Source organism: Mauremys mutica, chromosome 14 (genome assembly GCF_020497125.1).
Source record: "Mauremys mutica isolate MM-2020 ecotype Southern chromosome 14, ASM2049712v1, whole genome shotgun sequence".
NCBI lineage: Eukaryota > Metazoa > Chordata > Testudines > Geoemydidae > Mauremys > Mauremys mutica.
This window is the reverse complement of record NC_059085.1, coordinates 7635348-7649713: the sequence shown is the minus strand read 5'-3', so window position 1 is coordinate 7649713 and position 14366 is coordinate 7635348. Positions and strand designations below refer to the sequence as shown.

General features: G+C 57.4%; 1 protein-coding gene across 2 annotated transcripts in view; it reads right to left on the bottom strand.

Moving 5' to 3' along the window:
* Positions 1–7767: 7767 nt before the first annotated feature.
* Positions 7768–14366, bottom strand: part of SLC9A5 (solute carrier family 9 member A5) — a 52624-nt gene continuing 46025 nt past the window's right edge. The window contains exons 14-16 of one of the 2 annotated variants that reach the window (XM_044987091.1): positions 11453–11525; positions 10545–10676; positions 7768–9564 (exon numbers count right to left, since the gene is read on the bottom strand). In XM_044987091.1, the coding sequence (XP_044843026.1) occupies positions 9092–9564; positions 10545–10676; positions 11453–11525 (678 nt within the window). In that variant the 3' untranslated portion in view covers positions 7768–9091. The remainder of the gene's footprint in view (positions 9565–10544; positions 10677–11452; positions 11526–14366) is intronic. The other variant, XM_044987092.1, reaches the window with a different exon arrangement.

Here is a 14366-nt window from a genome sequence, read left to right as displayed (position 1 = left end):
GTGGAAGCTTGCAATGCAAGTTAGAAAATCAACTGCGGGGCCCATTGTCATGCAAGTGTGCAGGGCCATTACTTGTCTCCTTCTACACAGGATTGTGGCTCTTGGCAATTTGCAGAACATCATGGATGGATTTGCAGCTATAGGGTTCCCGAAGTGTGGTGGGGCAATAGATGGCACACAAATCCCTATTTTGGCACCAGCCCACCTTGCCACAGACTACATCAACAGAAAGAGCTTGTTTTCCTGTGGTTATGCAGTCACTGGTGGATCACTAGGGATGCTTCACTGATATCAATGTGGGCTAGTCAGGGAAGGTGCATGACACTATCATCTTTTAAGACCACAGGAGAGTTCAGAAAGCTGCAAGCAGGGACTTTTTTTTCCCAACCAGCAGATTACAACTGGTGATGTTGAAATACCAATAGTGATCCTGGGCGACCCAGCCTACCCCTGGCTCATGGAGCTGTACACTGGCTACTTCAACAGCATCAAGGAATGCTTCAACTACCAACTCAGCAGGTGCAGAAAGACAGTTGAATGTGCTTTTGGTAGACTGAAGGGACACTGGTGGTGTTCACTCACTAGATTAGACCTCAATGAGAAAAATATCCCAACGGCCTGTTGTATCCTGCAAAATAGTTGTGAGGCAAGTTGGAGTTGCTGCCAGGGTAGAGGTGGAGCAGCTGAGTTTGACCAACCAGACATAAGGACCATCAGAAGAGCTCAGCTTGGATCTACTGGCTGACAGAGTCACAACGGAAAGCTAAAGAGACATTTCAGAACTCCCTTTCCTTATTCCCAGAAGATTTTTAAGCAAGACACGCTTACTGCCATTGCAGGTTTTGAGTTACTCCCGGAGTGAGGGGGTGGCGGGCAGTGAATGAGGAGGGGATTGATTGGTTGCCTAGAACAATAAGATGTTGGACCCTGTTTCCATGGGTATGAGCACAGGGCAGTGGCACTGAATACTGGCACCATTTTCCACTGGTGGCAGTGATTTTAGCTATCTCCTGCCCGAGGGTAACAAAGGCACAGAGAGCACAGCTCTCCTGGCTCCTGGCATAGCTGGACCCCACCCGCACCATATGTCCCTTCTCCTCCTCACTGTTTGCAGCGGGGTGTGTGTGTGTGACAGTCCTCACGTGGGGGTTGCGTGGTCAGGCAATGTCATCTAGTGGTCGGAGCTAAGCCCTTGACCTGCAGGGGGGGTTGTTGGAAGGTGAGCACAGGCCCTTCCACTCCAGTCACCTTTCCAGGTTCAGGCGGTGTGAAGGGCGCCTCCTGGTGGCAGCATGAAGCATGGCAGGCCCTTTGCTGTCAGGCAGCAGCTGCCTCCTCCCACGGTGTGGTATGGACCATCCTCAGGCCAAGGGCTTTCCCCTGCCGGGGTAGTCCAAACAAAAAATAAAGGGGGTTGCCAGAGTTCAGGGAGGGCCCTTTGGGCAGTTGTCATGGGGAGAGATTTCTGCCTTCCCTCCGCTTTCCCCTGCTGGAGCTGCAGGTCACACATCTGCTCTCTTCCCTGGTGTGCCCCCAAACGAGCTGCTCCCCTGCCTTGTCACTCCTCCTCCGGGGGCACATTTCCTACAGGTGCGATGGAGCTGGGCAGGCTGGGCCCACAGTAGTTCCTTAACCCCTGGTTGCCCAGGGTGGGGGTTGTACACCTCATCACAGGTTTCCTGTCTTAGGCTCCACACCCACTGAGGTATCCACAGTGGCCTGCAGGGTGCTGATGGGGTCTCCACCAAGTACAGCATGCAGCTCGCTGCCAAAGCAGCAGGTCTGCAGCTTGGCCCCAGATTGACTGCTGGCCTTCCTGGGCCTGCCGCAGGTCCCTCACTGTCGCACGGCCCTGCTGCTGATCCCTGTCGACCCCTCCTCCCGCTTCCCCCATGCAATCTTTTCACACAGGTCCGTGTTTCCATGACTGGGCCTGCACAGCTCTGCTCCTCACAGGCCTCGGCGAGGCAATGCCTCCCGTCTGCTCCAGGCCGGAGCATGTCTAAAGCGTGTAGCTGGCATGCTCAGTTGGGCAGTTGCACACAAGGGACTTGATCATTGCCTGTTAGGTTCACTCCCTCTCAGGGCTGCCCAGAGGATTCCGGGGGCCCGGGGTCTTCGGCGGCGGGGGGCCCTTCCGTTCCGGGGCCCGCCGCCGAAGTGTCCCGAAGACCCGCGGCGCCCCCCCCACCGCCGAATTACCGCCGAAGCGGGACCCGCCGCCGAAGCGCAGCCCAGTCTTCGGCGGTAATTCGGAGGAGGGGGGCCCTGCCGCGGGTCTTCGGGGCACTTCGGCGGCGGGTCCCGGAACGGAAGGGCCCCCCGCCGCCGAATTACCCCTGAAGACCAGGCTGAACTTCGGCGGCGGGTCCCGCCCCGGAGCGGAAGGACCCCCCGCCGGCGAAGACCAGGAGCGGCAGAAGCTCCTGCGCCCGGCCGCACAAGAGTTTGCCGGGCACCCCGGAGCGAGTAAGGGACCCCGCTCCAGGGGCCCCGAAAAACTCTGGTGGGGGCCCCTGTGGGGCTCGGGGCCTGGGGCAAATTGCCCCTCTTGCCCCCCCCCGGGTGGCCCTGCTCCCTCTGGGGCACCTGGCATTGGCCACTGTCGGTAGACAGGATACTGGGCTAGATGGACCTTTGGTCTGAGCCGGTACGGCCGTTCTTATGTTCTTAAGGGAGAGCTGCTAGGTGTGCTCGCCATGCTGGGCCATTAGAAAATGGCCTTTCAAAAATATGTGGGGGGGGGGGGAGAGCTCCCAGGCTCTGTGACCCTTGGGCAATGGAGTTCACAAGTCGCTCATGGGCATTCTGGGACAGCTGCTGGAGGACGGTTAGGGTCAAGACGGGTTAGGTGGTGTCTACATTCGCACCATGTCAAGCACAGTACGCTGCCCATGGCTCTGTGCCATTCAGGAGGTGCTTTTACCATGTCGCCGTAACAGGGAGCTTACATTGCTGGGAGACAAATTTGAGCACAGACACATGCACCACGAAGGCGACGCACGGTGAATTATGTCAGGCTAACTCTGTAGTGCAGACCAGGCGTAAACGTTGAAATGTATAATTATTATTCGACTCTCCCTGGCAAAGAGCCGTTTATCACGTCATTCACAAAAGCCAAGATCTAAAATCAAGGAAATGATTAGTTAAGAGTCTCATAAATCTTCCAGTGCTGGCAGAGCAAATCCAAGGGCATTTTTCCTATCTAAAGGCCTGTTTGGTGGTAACATAACGCTCTTGGCTCGGACGCAGAATAAATATTAATTCGTTTCAGCAGCAACTTCCGCACGTAAATACAACACCAAGGCAGACAGCTGGTTCTGAGCAGACATTGTTGCACCCGAGTTATGGCTGCGATGTGGTTTCTGCGTAAAGCTGATTTTTGCCTATTCTCAGATATCCACATCAACAGGCTGACCAGCCTGAGACCCGGAGGCCAGCTCTGGTAGCAAAACAGATTGTTGGGGTGCAAATTTGAGCTGATCTGCTCTCAGGGTGCCTGCGATACAGACTTCCCCACCCGCCCCCGGTACCTGGCTTGAACATTTGAAATGTACCCTAACATTTTGGATCAGAGAAACAGCAGGGGCAGGACCCACCTTGGACTGACATTACGGTGCTGCCCTCAGTGCGAACTAGTGTCCGGCGTCATCAAAGGGAGGATTCGGCGGCTGCTCCCAATCTGGAGCCCAGTGCTCTGCTTGGTGTTAATGTCTCTGGAGGCTGGCAGCAGTGCCGAGGCTCTGTCCTTTGACGACATGGTGGCCTTCCATCGACTCATTGCAGCCTGAAGGCTTCCTCCGGCAGCCCGGCTCCCAGGGTTCTGCTGCCGTCTAGGGAACCGCAATGCAACCCAGCAGCACAGCATGTGGGCTCAAGCAGGGGCAGTGCTGGCTCAGGAAGTCCTTATTGTGTCTTTGGTTGTTATGGTTTTTGTTCCTATGGCAACTCAGTTAGATTATTAGGGGATAGCCCAGCCAGCTTCGGCCGGTTGGGTGAGCTCTGTGTCTGTAAATAAAATGGTAGTTTTGTTAGCTGTCTGCTGTCTGGCCTCAAGTGATTTCTTCCTAAACCGGCTGCCCCCAAGGATATAACAGTCCTGCTGGAGCATTAGCAATACACAGCCTGGAACTGCTGCTCAGGTGGAGTTAGGCTGGAGGTAAGTTTTTGCTGAAAACTGAATCTTGCATCTTCTCTAAAACCTATCAAACCCCTGCAGGTCAGCGGTTCCAAGAAGTCCCTTCTAGCCCAGGCTTGACTCAAACTCTGCTTCCTCCTGTAGCCGAGCCAGCACCCAGCCACCTCACCGAAAGACGGGCAGGCTCCATGCGCTTTGGGTTCCCGCCTGCCCACCTCAGCAAAGCACAGGGAGACGGATTAATTTGCCTAGCAAACTGTTGCCTGGAATGAGATTTCTGTGGGGTGTCTGAGCCAGGGCAGTGCAGGGAGGGCAAGGCTAAAGTCACGGCCTATAACCCAGAACCGGCTTTCATCCCTGGCTCTGCTACGGCTTTCTGGGCAAACCACATCAAGCAGCCTCTTTGGAGGTGCTGTCTCAGGCTCCAGTGAGGAGACTCATCCCGAGCCCCTGCTGGGCTTTGGGGAGCTCTTGTTTTTCACACTGACAATAGCGACTCTCATCCAGGTATTTGTGGAACAGGCTCCGGACGTAGGCCCTGGAAGGGGCAGCTAAGCACCTAAGTGAACCTAGCCCCAAGGTGCTCGTTTGAACATTTGAGGCAATCGCTGGCATTGTTAGTAGGGGCCAATGTCCTGAGAGCCCAGGAGAGACGACGGGTGGGCAGTGCTAGGCCATGGAGGGCCTTGGCAGCGAAGACGAGGTCTTTGCTGATGTGACAGAGAAGGGGGAGCTGGCGGAGGGATGCGCAGAGATGTGAGCTGGTCAAAGCAAGGCGCCAGGGGACTGATGCAGCAGCTTTCTGGATGGGGCTTTGTCCAGGACGGAGTGGAGATGGGGCAGGAGCAGAGAGGCGAGACGCGGGTGGCCTGGATGAGTGGGGATGGAGAGGCCAGGCGGGTTCTAGAGCTGGTCTGTAGGAAGCAGCAGCCTGGCTGTGTGAGGATCTAGTGAGGGCTGAGTGGAAAGGGGGGACACACTGAATGTCTTTCCAAAGCTGTTCAATCTAACCTGTGGCACGACCACTGCACTGCCACTACCGCCAGTGTCCACAGGCAGCACGCGAGTCCTGTTTGGGGGCACCCTACCCCCACTCCGCCTCTCCCCCCAAGGCCCCACCCACCTCTCACTACTCTCCATCCCCTTCCCGGAACGGCCCCATCACCTTTCCCTGCCTTAGGCGAGCGCTGGGGGGTGGGGGGGTGAGGGGCGGAGAGGAGTGAGCGGTGGGAGGCCTGGAGGGATGAGGCAGAGTGGGGACAGGGTGGAGTGCAGGTGGGCCCCCCATTTCTAAGGCAGCGGTGGGTGTCCGGAGGGGTGACCTTCGCAGCACCCGCGGCATTCCCCTCCCTGGCCTCTCATACGTGGTGCCCATGCCAGTGTCTGGTTATTTGTGAGTCACGGACGGGCAAGTTCAACGCTGCTTATGCCACAACTGCGTTTCCTGCCGTATCATCTGCCGATTTCTTCCCAGGGTAACCTGAGCTCTGAATTCCCAGGTTCACACCCTTGTTTGGATGATGAAGGACCACGCTCCTGTACTGTGCCTTAACGCTCCGTCCGGGAGCTGGCGACCGAGGGCCAGCCTGCAACCCAGCCCTGCGATGTGCCCATGAGCGCAAGGGGAAGCACTGGCTGCGGAGTCCAGTTTATTGTTTCCAATGCAAGCTACAAAATACTTTGCACGTATTTTCACGAGAAAACAATATTCATTGCAATTAATAGAGTCACGCTTTCACCATTTGCTGCGCCATGAGTACAGAAAACACAACCGAGCTAAAGGTTTCATTATGGCCTGATCTCAGAAATCATCAAAGCCCCGTATATAGTATGAGTAACACAACCCCCTGTAAAGCCCTCCCTCCCCACCCTGTAAGCCACTGAGGACAGCATGAAAGCAAACAGAGCCTACGCAAGGGCTCCAGAGACCAAGGCTACGGGGCCGCCAGGGTTGTGACCAGAAAGGAATGAAACCTGCTCTGGTTCTGCTTGGTCTCTAGCCATCCGGCTTAGAGCAGTTTCGGGGCCTGTCCCCTCAGCAGCTCCAGGTTATGTCTGGGCTGTTACCTAACTGTACCAGAGCGTCCAGATCACAACTCTGACCTGAGAAATAGCACCAAACCCACTCACCTTCCCCACTACCCCCAGGCAGCGCTCTGTGCAGGATGGGGGCAGGGGAGAGCATCCCCTCCATGCTGACCCCCTCCCGTTCCCAGGGGAGGGGACAGCTGGGGTCCCATGGAAGGATACTGCCTACCCTGGGGTGGCACCTGTGATTGACCTGCTACTAAGTCCCACTGGCAGCATCTCACGTTCACCCTGCGGGACAGAGGCCTGTGTTTCTGGTGCTGCAGCTGCTGGGCTCCGGTCCCGCTGGCAGCATGGGGCGTGCCACGCTTGTCACACGGGCTCTGCCTGGGGCCAGCGGCGAGGTGAATAAGCTGCAGCTGGAACGGAGACCTTTCCGCTTAGCCAGTACACCGGGGGCTGGCCCACTGAGCCCATGGCCTTGCCAAGTGCAGCTCCAGAGGCCTTCGAAGGTGCAGGACCAGGGGTCTCTAAAAGAAGCCGCTTCGTGCCTGAAAGCCAGGAGGGGCTGGGGGGATTCCCGGGGCTGTAACAGTGCTGCTGCTCTCCCCGCTCTCCCCCAATGCCCTGAAGGAGGCAGCGGGGTCTAGTGGTTAGAACCACAGACTGTGGCACTGGATGTCCCTCTCTGCTGTCAGGGGCGAGGGCGTGAGCTGGGGACGTCTGGGAGCCGAAGGAGTGAGCACACCTCCCAAACTGCTCCAGAATCAAAGCTTGAGTACCAAACGCCCCCGTAACAGGGTGCTCTGCCCCTCTCAGGGCCAGGAGGCCTGGGGCCAGCCTGCCCTCTTCAGCCAGAGCCCCTTTAAGGATGGGGACAGGGGATGGTCAGACCCCGCAGGGAAGGCGGCAGGTGATTCCAGAAAGGGCTGAGCAAGCTCTGGTGGAAGAGGGCGCCATGGGGAGTGGGCTTGCGGCAAGGGGCAGGAAAGGGATGCCGGGGAAAGGTCTGTGGCTTTGGCCAGGGATGCAGCTTTGTTCTGACGTCACTTTCGAGTTTCTGGCTTGAAGAATAGCCGGTGCCCCAAAGGGAGGGCGTGAGCAGACACAGGCTGCGACTCCTCCCCAACCTTCCACATGGGACGCGAGTGTAATTGATGCACCGTCAGCCTGCGTTTGCAGAGAGCCTGACAACAGCCCTGGGAGGTGGGAGCTGAGAGCCGCCCTGTTCACCTGGGGGCGGGGATTAACTCCAGTCCCCACTGGGGGTGATTTAACTGCCAACTCTGTTAACTCTTTCACTGCTCCTCAGAGCATGTCAGGAAGGAGACAGGGACCGTCTCATGAAGCTCTGCACAATCGAGCGGGAGTGGCCGCTCAGTTCTGTGCCACCAGCGTGCAGAGCTGGGCCGGGGCGTTTCTGCTTTTCCTAAGTGAGGAGGAAAATAAGCAAAGCACAAGTTGTCTCAGAGGGGCCAGCAGGGCATCCAAGCCCAGTGAGAGGGAGCCAGGGGCTGGCAGGGCCCACCCGAGCGATACCCCATCTGGCAGGAGTGTGTGTGTGCGTCTCACGCAGGCAGAGCTGCGGCGTGTACCCCCACCCAGGGCAAGGGCTCAACACATCTCCAGGGAAGACTGGCTTGGTTTGACTGCGACGGTATCTCAGGGATAGAGAAACCTGACCCTGACTCAGAGCCCAGCCATTCCCAACTGCCTGGGCCCCGCCCTGCTCACCCCCCTCTCCAGGTCCTTGTGCTGGCCAGGGCCCCAGGGACTGGTAGAGCCCAGAGCGAGGCTCCAGGGCGCTGCAGACAGGACAGCGTCAGTGCGGTGGAGATGGGAACATGCAGCCACCTGCAGCGCCTAGTGAAAAGTCCCTCCCCCACCAACCCGGTCCCCAGTCAGGCTCGTCTACTCTTGACCGTTAATCTGCATTACGGTAGGGATTAGGGATGAGTTGAAAGCCCATTGGTTATTCCAGATTAACTCTGTGTGTAGACAGGCCCTGACAGAAGCTGCTCACAGATGTCCCGGCTCCAAGTACTAAGCGCTGAGCAGGCAAGAGTGGAGCCCACGGTGCTGGGAGTCTCTTCGGTTAGTACACGTCTGTGCCCAGACACCCCGGTGAGGGACGTTTACACGGGTGATCTAAACACGCAGAGCTCCAGCCATCGCTGGGAAGAGGCGATGGAAGTGTCCTGAGCTCTCGCCTCCCGGCTGGCGTTTGCCTTTGCTGCCGATTGAGGGACGCTCGCCTGCATTTTATTTTCAGCTCCTTACCCAGCTCAGAGCTGGGCTGGTCCCTGTCGTTGCAACGACCTCCCGGTGCCAGGCTGCTGTGTCTCCGTGGCGCCCACAGGCAGGGCACGTCCCAGCCCCTCGTACTGCGCCACTCGCCCGACACGGGCCGGCCACTCCAAGAAATGCCGAGGCTGGGGGCTCCCGCCGAGGTGCCGGTGCTCGGGAGCCCTTCCTCGCTCCTGCTGGGGAATGGGCAGCAGGGACTGCAGAGCAGCACCTACCCCCTGCCTGGGAGGTCTTGAGAAATCGGCTGTCGTGGGGCAGCCAGGCCACGGACCGAGCCACCAACCAGCCAGGCGGGGAGGAAAGGGCCCCTCGTGCTTTAGGGTTTGGAAGGGCTGGGTTTAGGATCTGGTTATTCCCACTGCGTGGAGGGGCTGCGACGAGCACTGACACTGTTACAGCAGGCAGCCAGCCCACCTGCTTGGAGTTTTGAACGGCTAGCTCCACCGGCCGACACCCGCTGCTGGCTCAGTGCGAACCCAAGCTCCGAAAGGCCTCCCTGTCCCACGCTCTCCGACCGCACCTGCGAACCCTTTGATTTACCAAGACAGCCCCCGCGAGGTTCGAAGCCAGGTGCCTAGCTCCAGCCGAGAGGCCGCTCTGCAGCGACGGCTGAGCGCGCTATCCATCCGAAAATCTGGTGGCTCTGTTGAACTGAATTAGCCACCTGCTGTTGCTAGGCCCGGCAGACGTACTCATCCTGCCGTGCTCGTCCGGAGCCATCAAAGGCTGCAGCTCCGGCTGCTCCGTCCTTTCCGGGCTGCCGGCGCTCTGAGGCCTGCTGCTCCTCAGGAGGGGATTGGGGAACTGAAAGCAGGTGCGCTGCTCTGGCACCACGTGTGTCTCCTCCGGCACCGGGCCAGCCAACGTCTTGGCGTGTGGGCCTGGCTCGGCCCCGGGCGGGGAGGCGACGCTCTCCAGCGAGGAGATGCTTTGCTTCCACGCGGTCTGCATGTCGACTGGCACAATTTTGGTGGTTTCTGAGGAGATGTAAACAGCGAGGTCGCCCCGGTCACCCTTCCAGGGCAGCTCCTTCTCCGCCGAGGTGGGCGAAGGGGGGATGATACGTGGGCTCGGGCAGACGTCCAGGCTGCCTGCGGGGACACAGGCAAAGGAGAGTGAAACAACCGGCTGCCAGGGCCACCCGCCACCATCGCGGGTTTGCTTTCGCCCTTACCACAATGGAGCGTCAGCTTTCCGTTAGCGGGGGCTGCGGGGCGACTTTTGTTTTAATTGGTGTATGTGATTGTGTGGCGGCGGCGGTTTGAGAAAAAGTGTTAATGCAAACCAACGCTGCACTGAAAGCAGCCCCCCCGCCCCATGGACTTTATTCTTCACGGACCACCTGCTATTAACGAGGTGGCTCAGCCGCTCACTCAGCCCCACGGCCACCTACCCCAGTCACTCAAGTGGGGATATTCCTGCTGGGGCCGGAGACGCCAGGCCCAGCCCGGGAAAGGGGGAGGGGTCTTCTCTTCTCCTCGGCTCATGGGCAAACGAATGCAGGGGGAGCAGCCTCCAACCCGGGGGTTAATCCACAGAGCTCTCCCCTGAGACCCGAGCTCCCCCTCCGGCTCTGCCCTGAGGCTGGATTCCAAGCACAGCTGTGGCGTGTTCAGCACCCGGATACCACCCAGCGCTCCCTCCCCAGGGCTGCCAGGGCTAGGCGGGAGGCTCAGACGAGCTAGCTGGGCCTAACGCAAAGCAGGTTTAGGTAACAGCACTCTCGTTTGTACCAACCCTTTACCAGGCGGAGGAGCTGTGTCCCCACTGACTTATTCCTGATGCCGCCTGAAAAACAGAGCAGTGAAGCTTTGGGTAACAAATCCTGCAGTGACGGAAGCCCCTGGTACAGCCTGGCTCCTGGCTTGAGGCAGGACAGTTCCTGCCTTCCTGGCACAGCACCCTGCAGCAGCACCGCTGGCCTTTACCCCGCGGCACTCAGCTCAGGCTCCCCGTGAGCCAGGCACGCTCTGCTCCTCACCGGCCCAGCCTCATTGCAGCCCAGGCTGCAGCTCTCCATGCCAGCCCTGCAGCACTAGCCCCCGTGCAACCGCTGGGAGAGGGCCCCTACCGGACGCCTTCTTGCCCTGCAGGATCTCGTCCGTTGCTCGAGCGATGAAGATGATCCCCTCATCATCCTCCTTCTCTGTCTCGGAGCTGTCACTCTCCTCGTCGTCGGAGTCGACCGCCACTAGAACGGCAGCTGCCGGGAGAGAAGACGGGGAAGCGCGGTGGGTGCAGGCCTCAGCTTCCCTACATGGTCAGTGCACCTACACACCCTGCCTGCCGCTGCAGCCTCCAGGGGATGCCAGGGCTGGCCTGGCCCAGCCCAGCCCCCACCCGCCCAAGCCCATCCCAGGGACCATTTCCAGCTGCTCCGTGGCTCTCCCAACCTTCCCCCCAGATCCTGGGCTTCCTGAAGCTCCTCCCTGTGAAGCTGCCACCCACTGGGCTTGGAGGGGCACAGGCTCTGCTGTAGCTGCAGCCTGGTTAAAAGCAGCACAGTGCCAAGGGTGCCAGGGCCACACCTGACTGCACACCCCCGGCACCTTCTGGCTGGGATTTGGGGGGCCTACACCCCTCCCCCTGCCCTAGACGGGATGGGACGGCGCCGCCTCCAGCCACTGGAAATGTCCAGTGAGGCAGGTGTCCCAGGACCAGATTCCAATGAGCCCCACCCTCCAGGGGAGCAGCACAGCCTCCTGCCCACTGCTCCCTCCCAGCTTGTGCTGCGCCAGGCTTCTCTCCAGAGACCGGAGCTGGCGGGAGGCTGTGTGGGGGCGGGAGGCTGCAGGGAGAGCAGGGAAGGGGGCATGTTGCTTTCCTGTAGGCTCCTATTCTTACCGGTCCCTTAAGGCCCTTCCTCCTGGGAACACACTGTGCAGAAAGCCACAGGCACCACGTTCCAGGAGCACAAAAAGCCCACTGCCCTCCCCATGCCTGGCTCTCCCATGCCCCCCTGCTGCCCCTGGGCCTTACCCGTCTGCTGCCAGGTAACGCTTCTGGGTGGCTTTCCGTTGGGCAGCTCGGCATTCGCGGCACTCTTCTTCTGCTAGTGACGAGAAAAGGCCTTGGGTCAGATCCCTGCTCCGGAGCCTGGGCTGAATCCCCCATTCCCTGAAATACTGCAGAGCCGTGCTGCCCATGCGGCGCTCAGCAACTCGCCAGTGGCACCACTCCCAAGTGTCTGCTCTAGAGCAAACACAATGCTCCAGCACTCCCCCCTCCAAACGCTCAGGTGTATGCACGCACGCACACACAGACAGCGCTCGCGTCCTGGTGCGCGAACACACCCACACTATCATAAATATCAAGGGAAGGGTAACAACCCTTACGTATGCAGTAGCATCAAATCCCTCCTGGCCAGATGTACTGAGGGGGTTAAGAAGCTCAAATAACCTGTTTGGCACCTGACCAAAAGGACCAATAAGGAAATATGATGCTTTCCAATCTGGGGGGGAGGTTTGGTTTGTGCTCTTTTTGTTGTTCCCTCTCTGGATGGAGAGAGAGACCAGGCGGGTAAAACATCTCCTGAAAACAGACCTGAAATGAGCTCTCTAAAATTACATAAATTGTAAGTAAGGTCAAGGACATGCGTTAGATTATCTTTTAGTTTAGCTTGTGAATTTTCCCTATGCTAAGAGGGAGTTTTATTCCTGTTTTTTGTAACTTTGAAGCTGAGCCTAGAGAGGAAATCCTCTGTGTTGAAATCTTTTTATTACCCTGTAGAGTTACCTTCCATCCTGATTTTGCAGGTGTGATTCTTTTACTTTTTCTTTAAATAAAGTTCTTCCTTTAAGAACCTGTTTGATTTTCAGCGTCCTAGAGACAAAGGGTCTGGTCGGTACTCACATTATTCTCCAGCCTCCCCAGGAAAGGGGGGGAAGGGGCTTGGGGGAATATTTTGGGGGAACAGGGATTCCAAGTGACCCCTTTCCTGAATTTTTGTGTAAATCACTTGGTGGTGGCAGCAATACCATCCAAGGACAAGGGAAAGAATTTGTGCCTTGGGGAAGTTTTTAACCTAAGCTGGTGAAATATAAGCTTAGGGGGTCTTTCATGCGGGTCCCCACATCTGTACCCCAGAGTTCAGAGTGGGGAGGGAACCCTGACACACACGTTTAGCCCTTAGGGGTCAGATTCTCAGCAGCACTCTAGCCCCTTTGCCATGCTCCAGTGATGTAAACAGGCTGGAAAGGCGGTTTAATTGGCTGTGATGGAATACACCCGTGTTCACACCCCACATGCTGTTGTAACAATCATAAAACATCATCTGAAAACTCATGATTTGCTGGTCAGCATTGTCCTAATAAAATGTGTGTGGTGAGACTGTATGTAAAGGGGTAAGATCCCCTGTATGGTGCTATTAGCACACGTTCCAGCCCAGGCAGAAGTCGACAAACAGGTCTATCCTAAACAAGGGAATGTGGGCTTGCCTTAATTTGCATTTAAGCCGTAAACAGGGTCATCAAGCAGAAAGGGAAGACAAAGGCAGCTCAAACAGGTGACAACAAGCAGCAGGGAACATCCTTGCATCCAGACTGTCTCCTGGTGCTCAGCTCGAAATGCTTTTCAATGAGGGACTAAACACCTCTAAAAAGGAGGGGCAAACCCCCCAGGCTCCCCTCTCTCGCCCTGCCCATCTCATTCGCTGTCCCTGCGAAGACAAAGGGAGCCGCCTGCTGGACTCCGGGGGAGGGGGCCTGACCCAAGGAGTTGGGTCAGTATTGCTGTGGGAAGCACGTGGTGAGAAACTTTGCCTGAATCTAATGTCGTTTGTTCAGTTAGGCACTAGGAAGAGTTTTATCTTTATTTTTTCTCGTAACCATTTCGGCTTTTACGCCTCATTGCTTGTACTCACTCAGAATCACTCTCTTTGTAGTCAATTCACTTGTTTTATTGTTTTATCTAAACCAGTGTGGTTAAATTGAAGTATCTTGATAACTCCATTTAAGGAATAAGTGGATATATTAGTCCCTTTAGGGAATAATGACCTTGCTATATCTGGACTGTCCGGGAGGGGGCTGGGCAGTACAGGACATGCATTTCTGGGGGAAAGTCTGGGACTGGGAGTGAGCTGGGGTCACCCTGCAGTAGAACCAAGGCTGGTGAGAGACAGGGTGTGACTGGCAGGCTGCAGTTACACCCAGACACATCCGGGAGTGACCTGAATGCTGGCAGGCTGCTTGTGAGCAGCCCAGGCTGGGAGCTGTACCAGTGAGGCATTGCAAGGCACCCCAGGCGACAGGGCAGGGGGGACACAAACCCCTCACTGGTCGGGATTGTACCTGGCAGTCCCGCTGTTTCCAAAAGCGTCTGTGGCAGGCAAAGTGGACTCTCTGTGCCATTCTGAACGGAGTCATTGCAAAATTCAAAGCCATTTAGGGGTCGCCAAAGCAAATTGCAGGTGATAACGACGTAACAACTGCATCACACCCAGCGACTGTGGCACTGCCCACCTGATGCGGGTTTGTTTAAAGGGCTGAGAGCTGCTATTACTGGAGGGTTACATGCACAGTGCTGGAACTAAGGGTGCTGGGGGCACTGCCGCACCCCCTGGCTTGAAGAGGTTTCCATCATATCCAGGGTTTACAGTCTGGTTCAATGGCTCTCAGCTCCCCCACTATACAAATTGTTCCAGCGCCCCTGAGTACATGCGACTGTAAGGTCATGTGTCATCCCTGAACTAGAGCCTGATTATGCTCCGTGCATTGATGAGTCATTCCTGAGCTAGGCTCCAGCCAATCCACCATCCCAGAGCTAGTCTGGGGACTCTCAGGGCACATATATAAGCCTCACAGGAGACACAGCAGCTCAGTCTGATCCACTTCACTGCATGGCTTGGAACTCGCCCCTGCCCGACTGTGGCACAGACTCTACAAGCCAGAGCCTG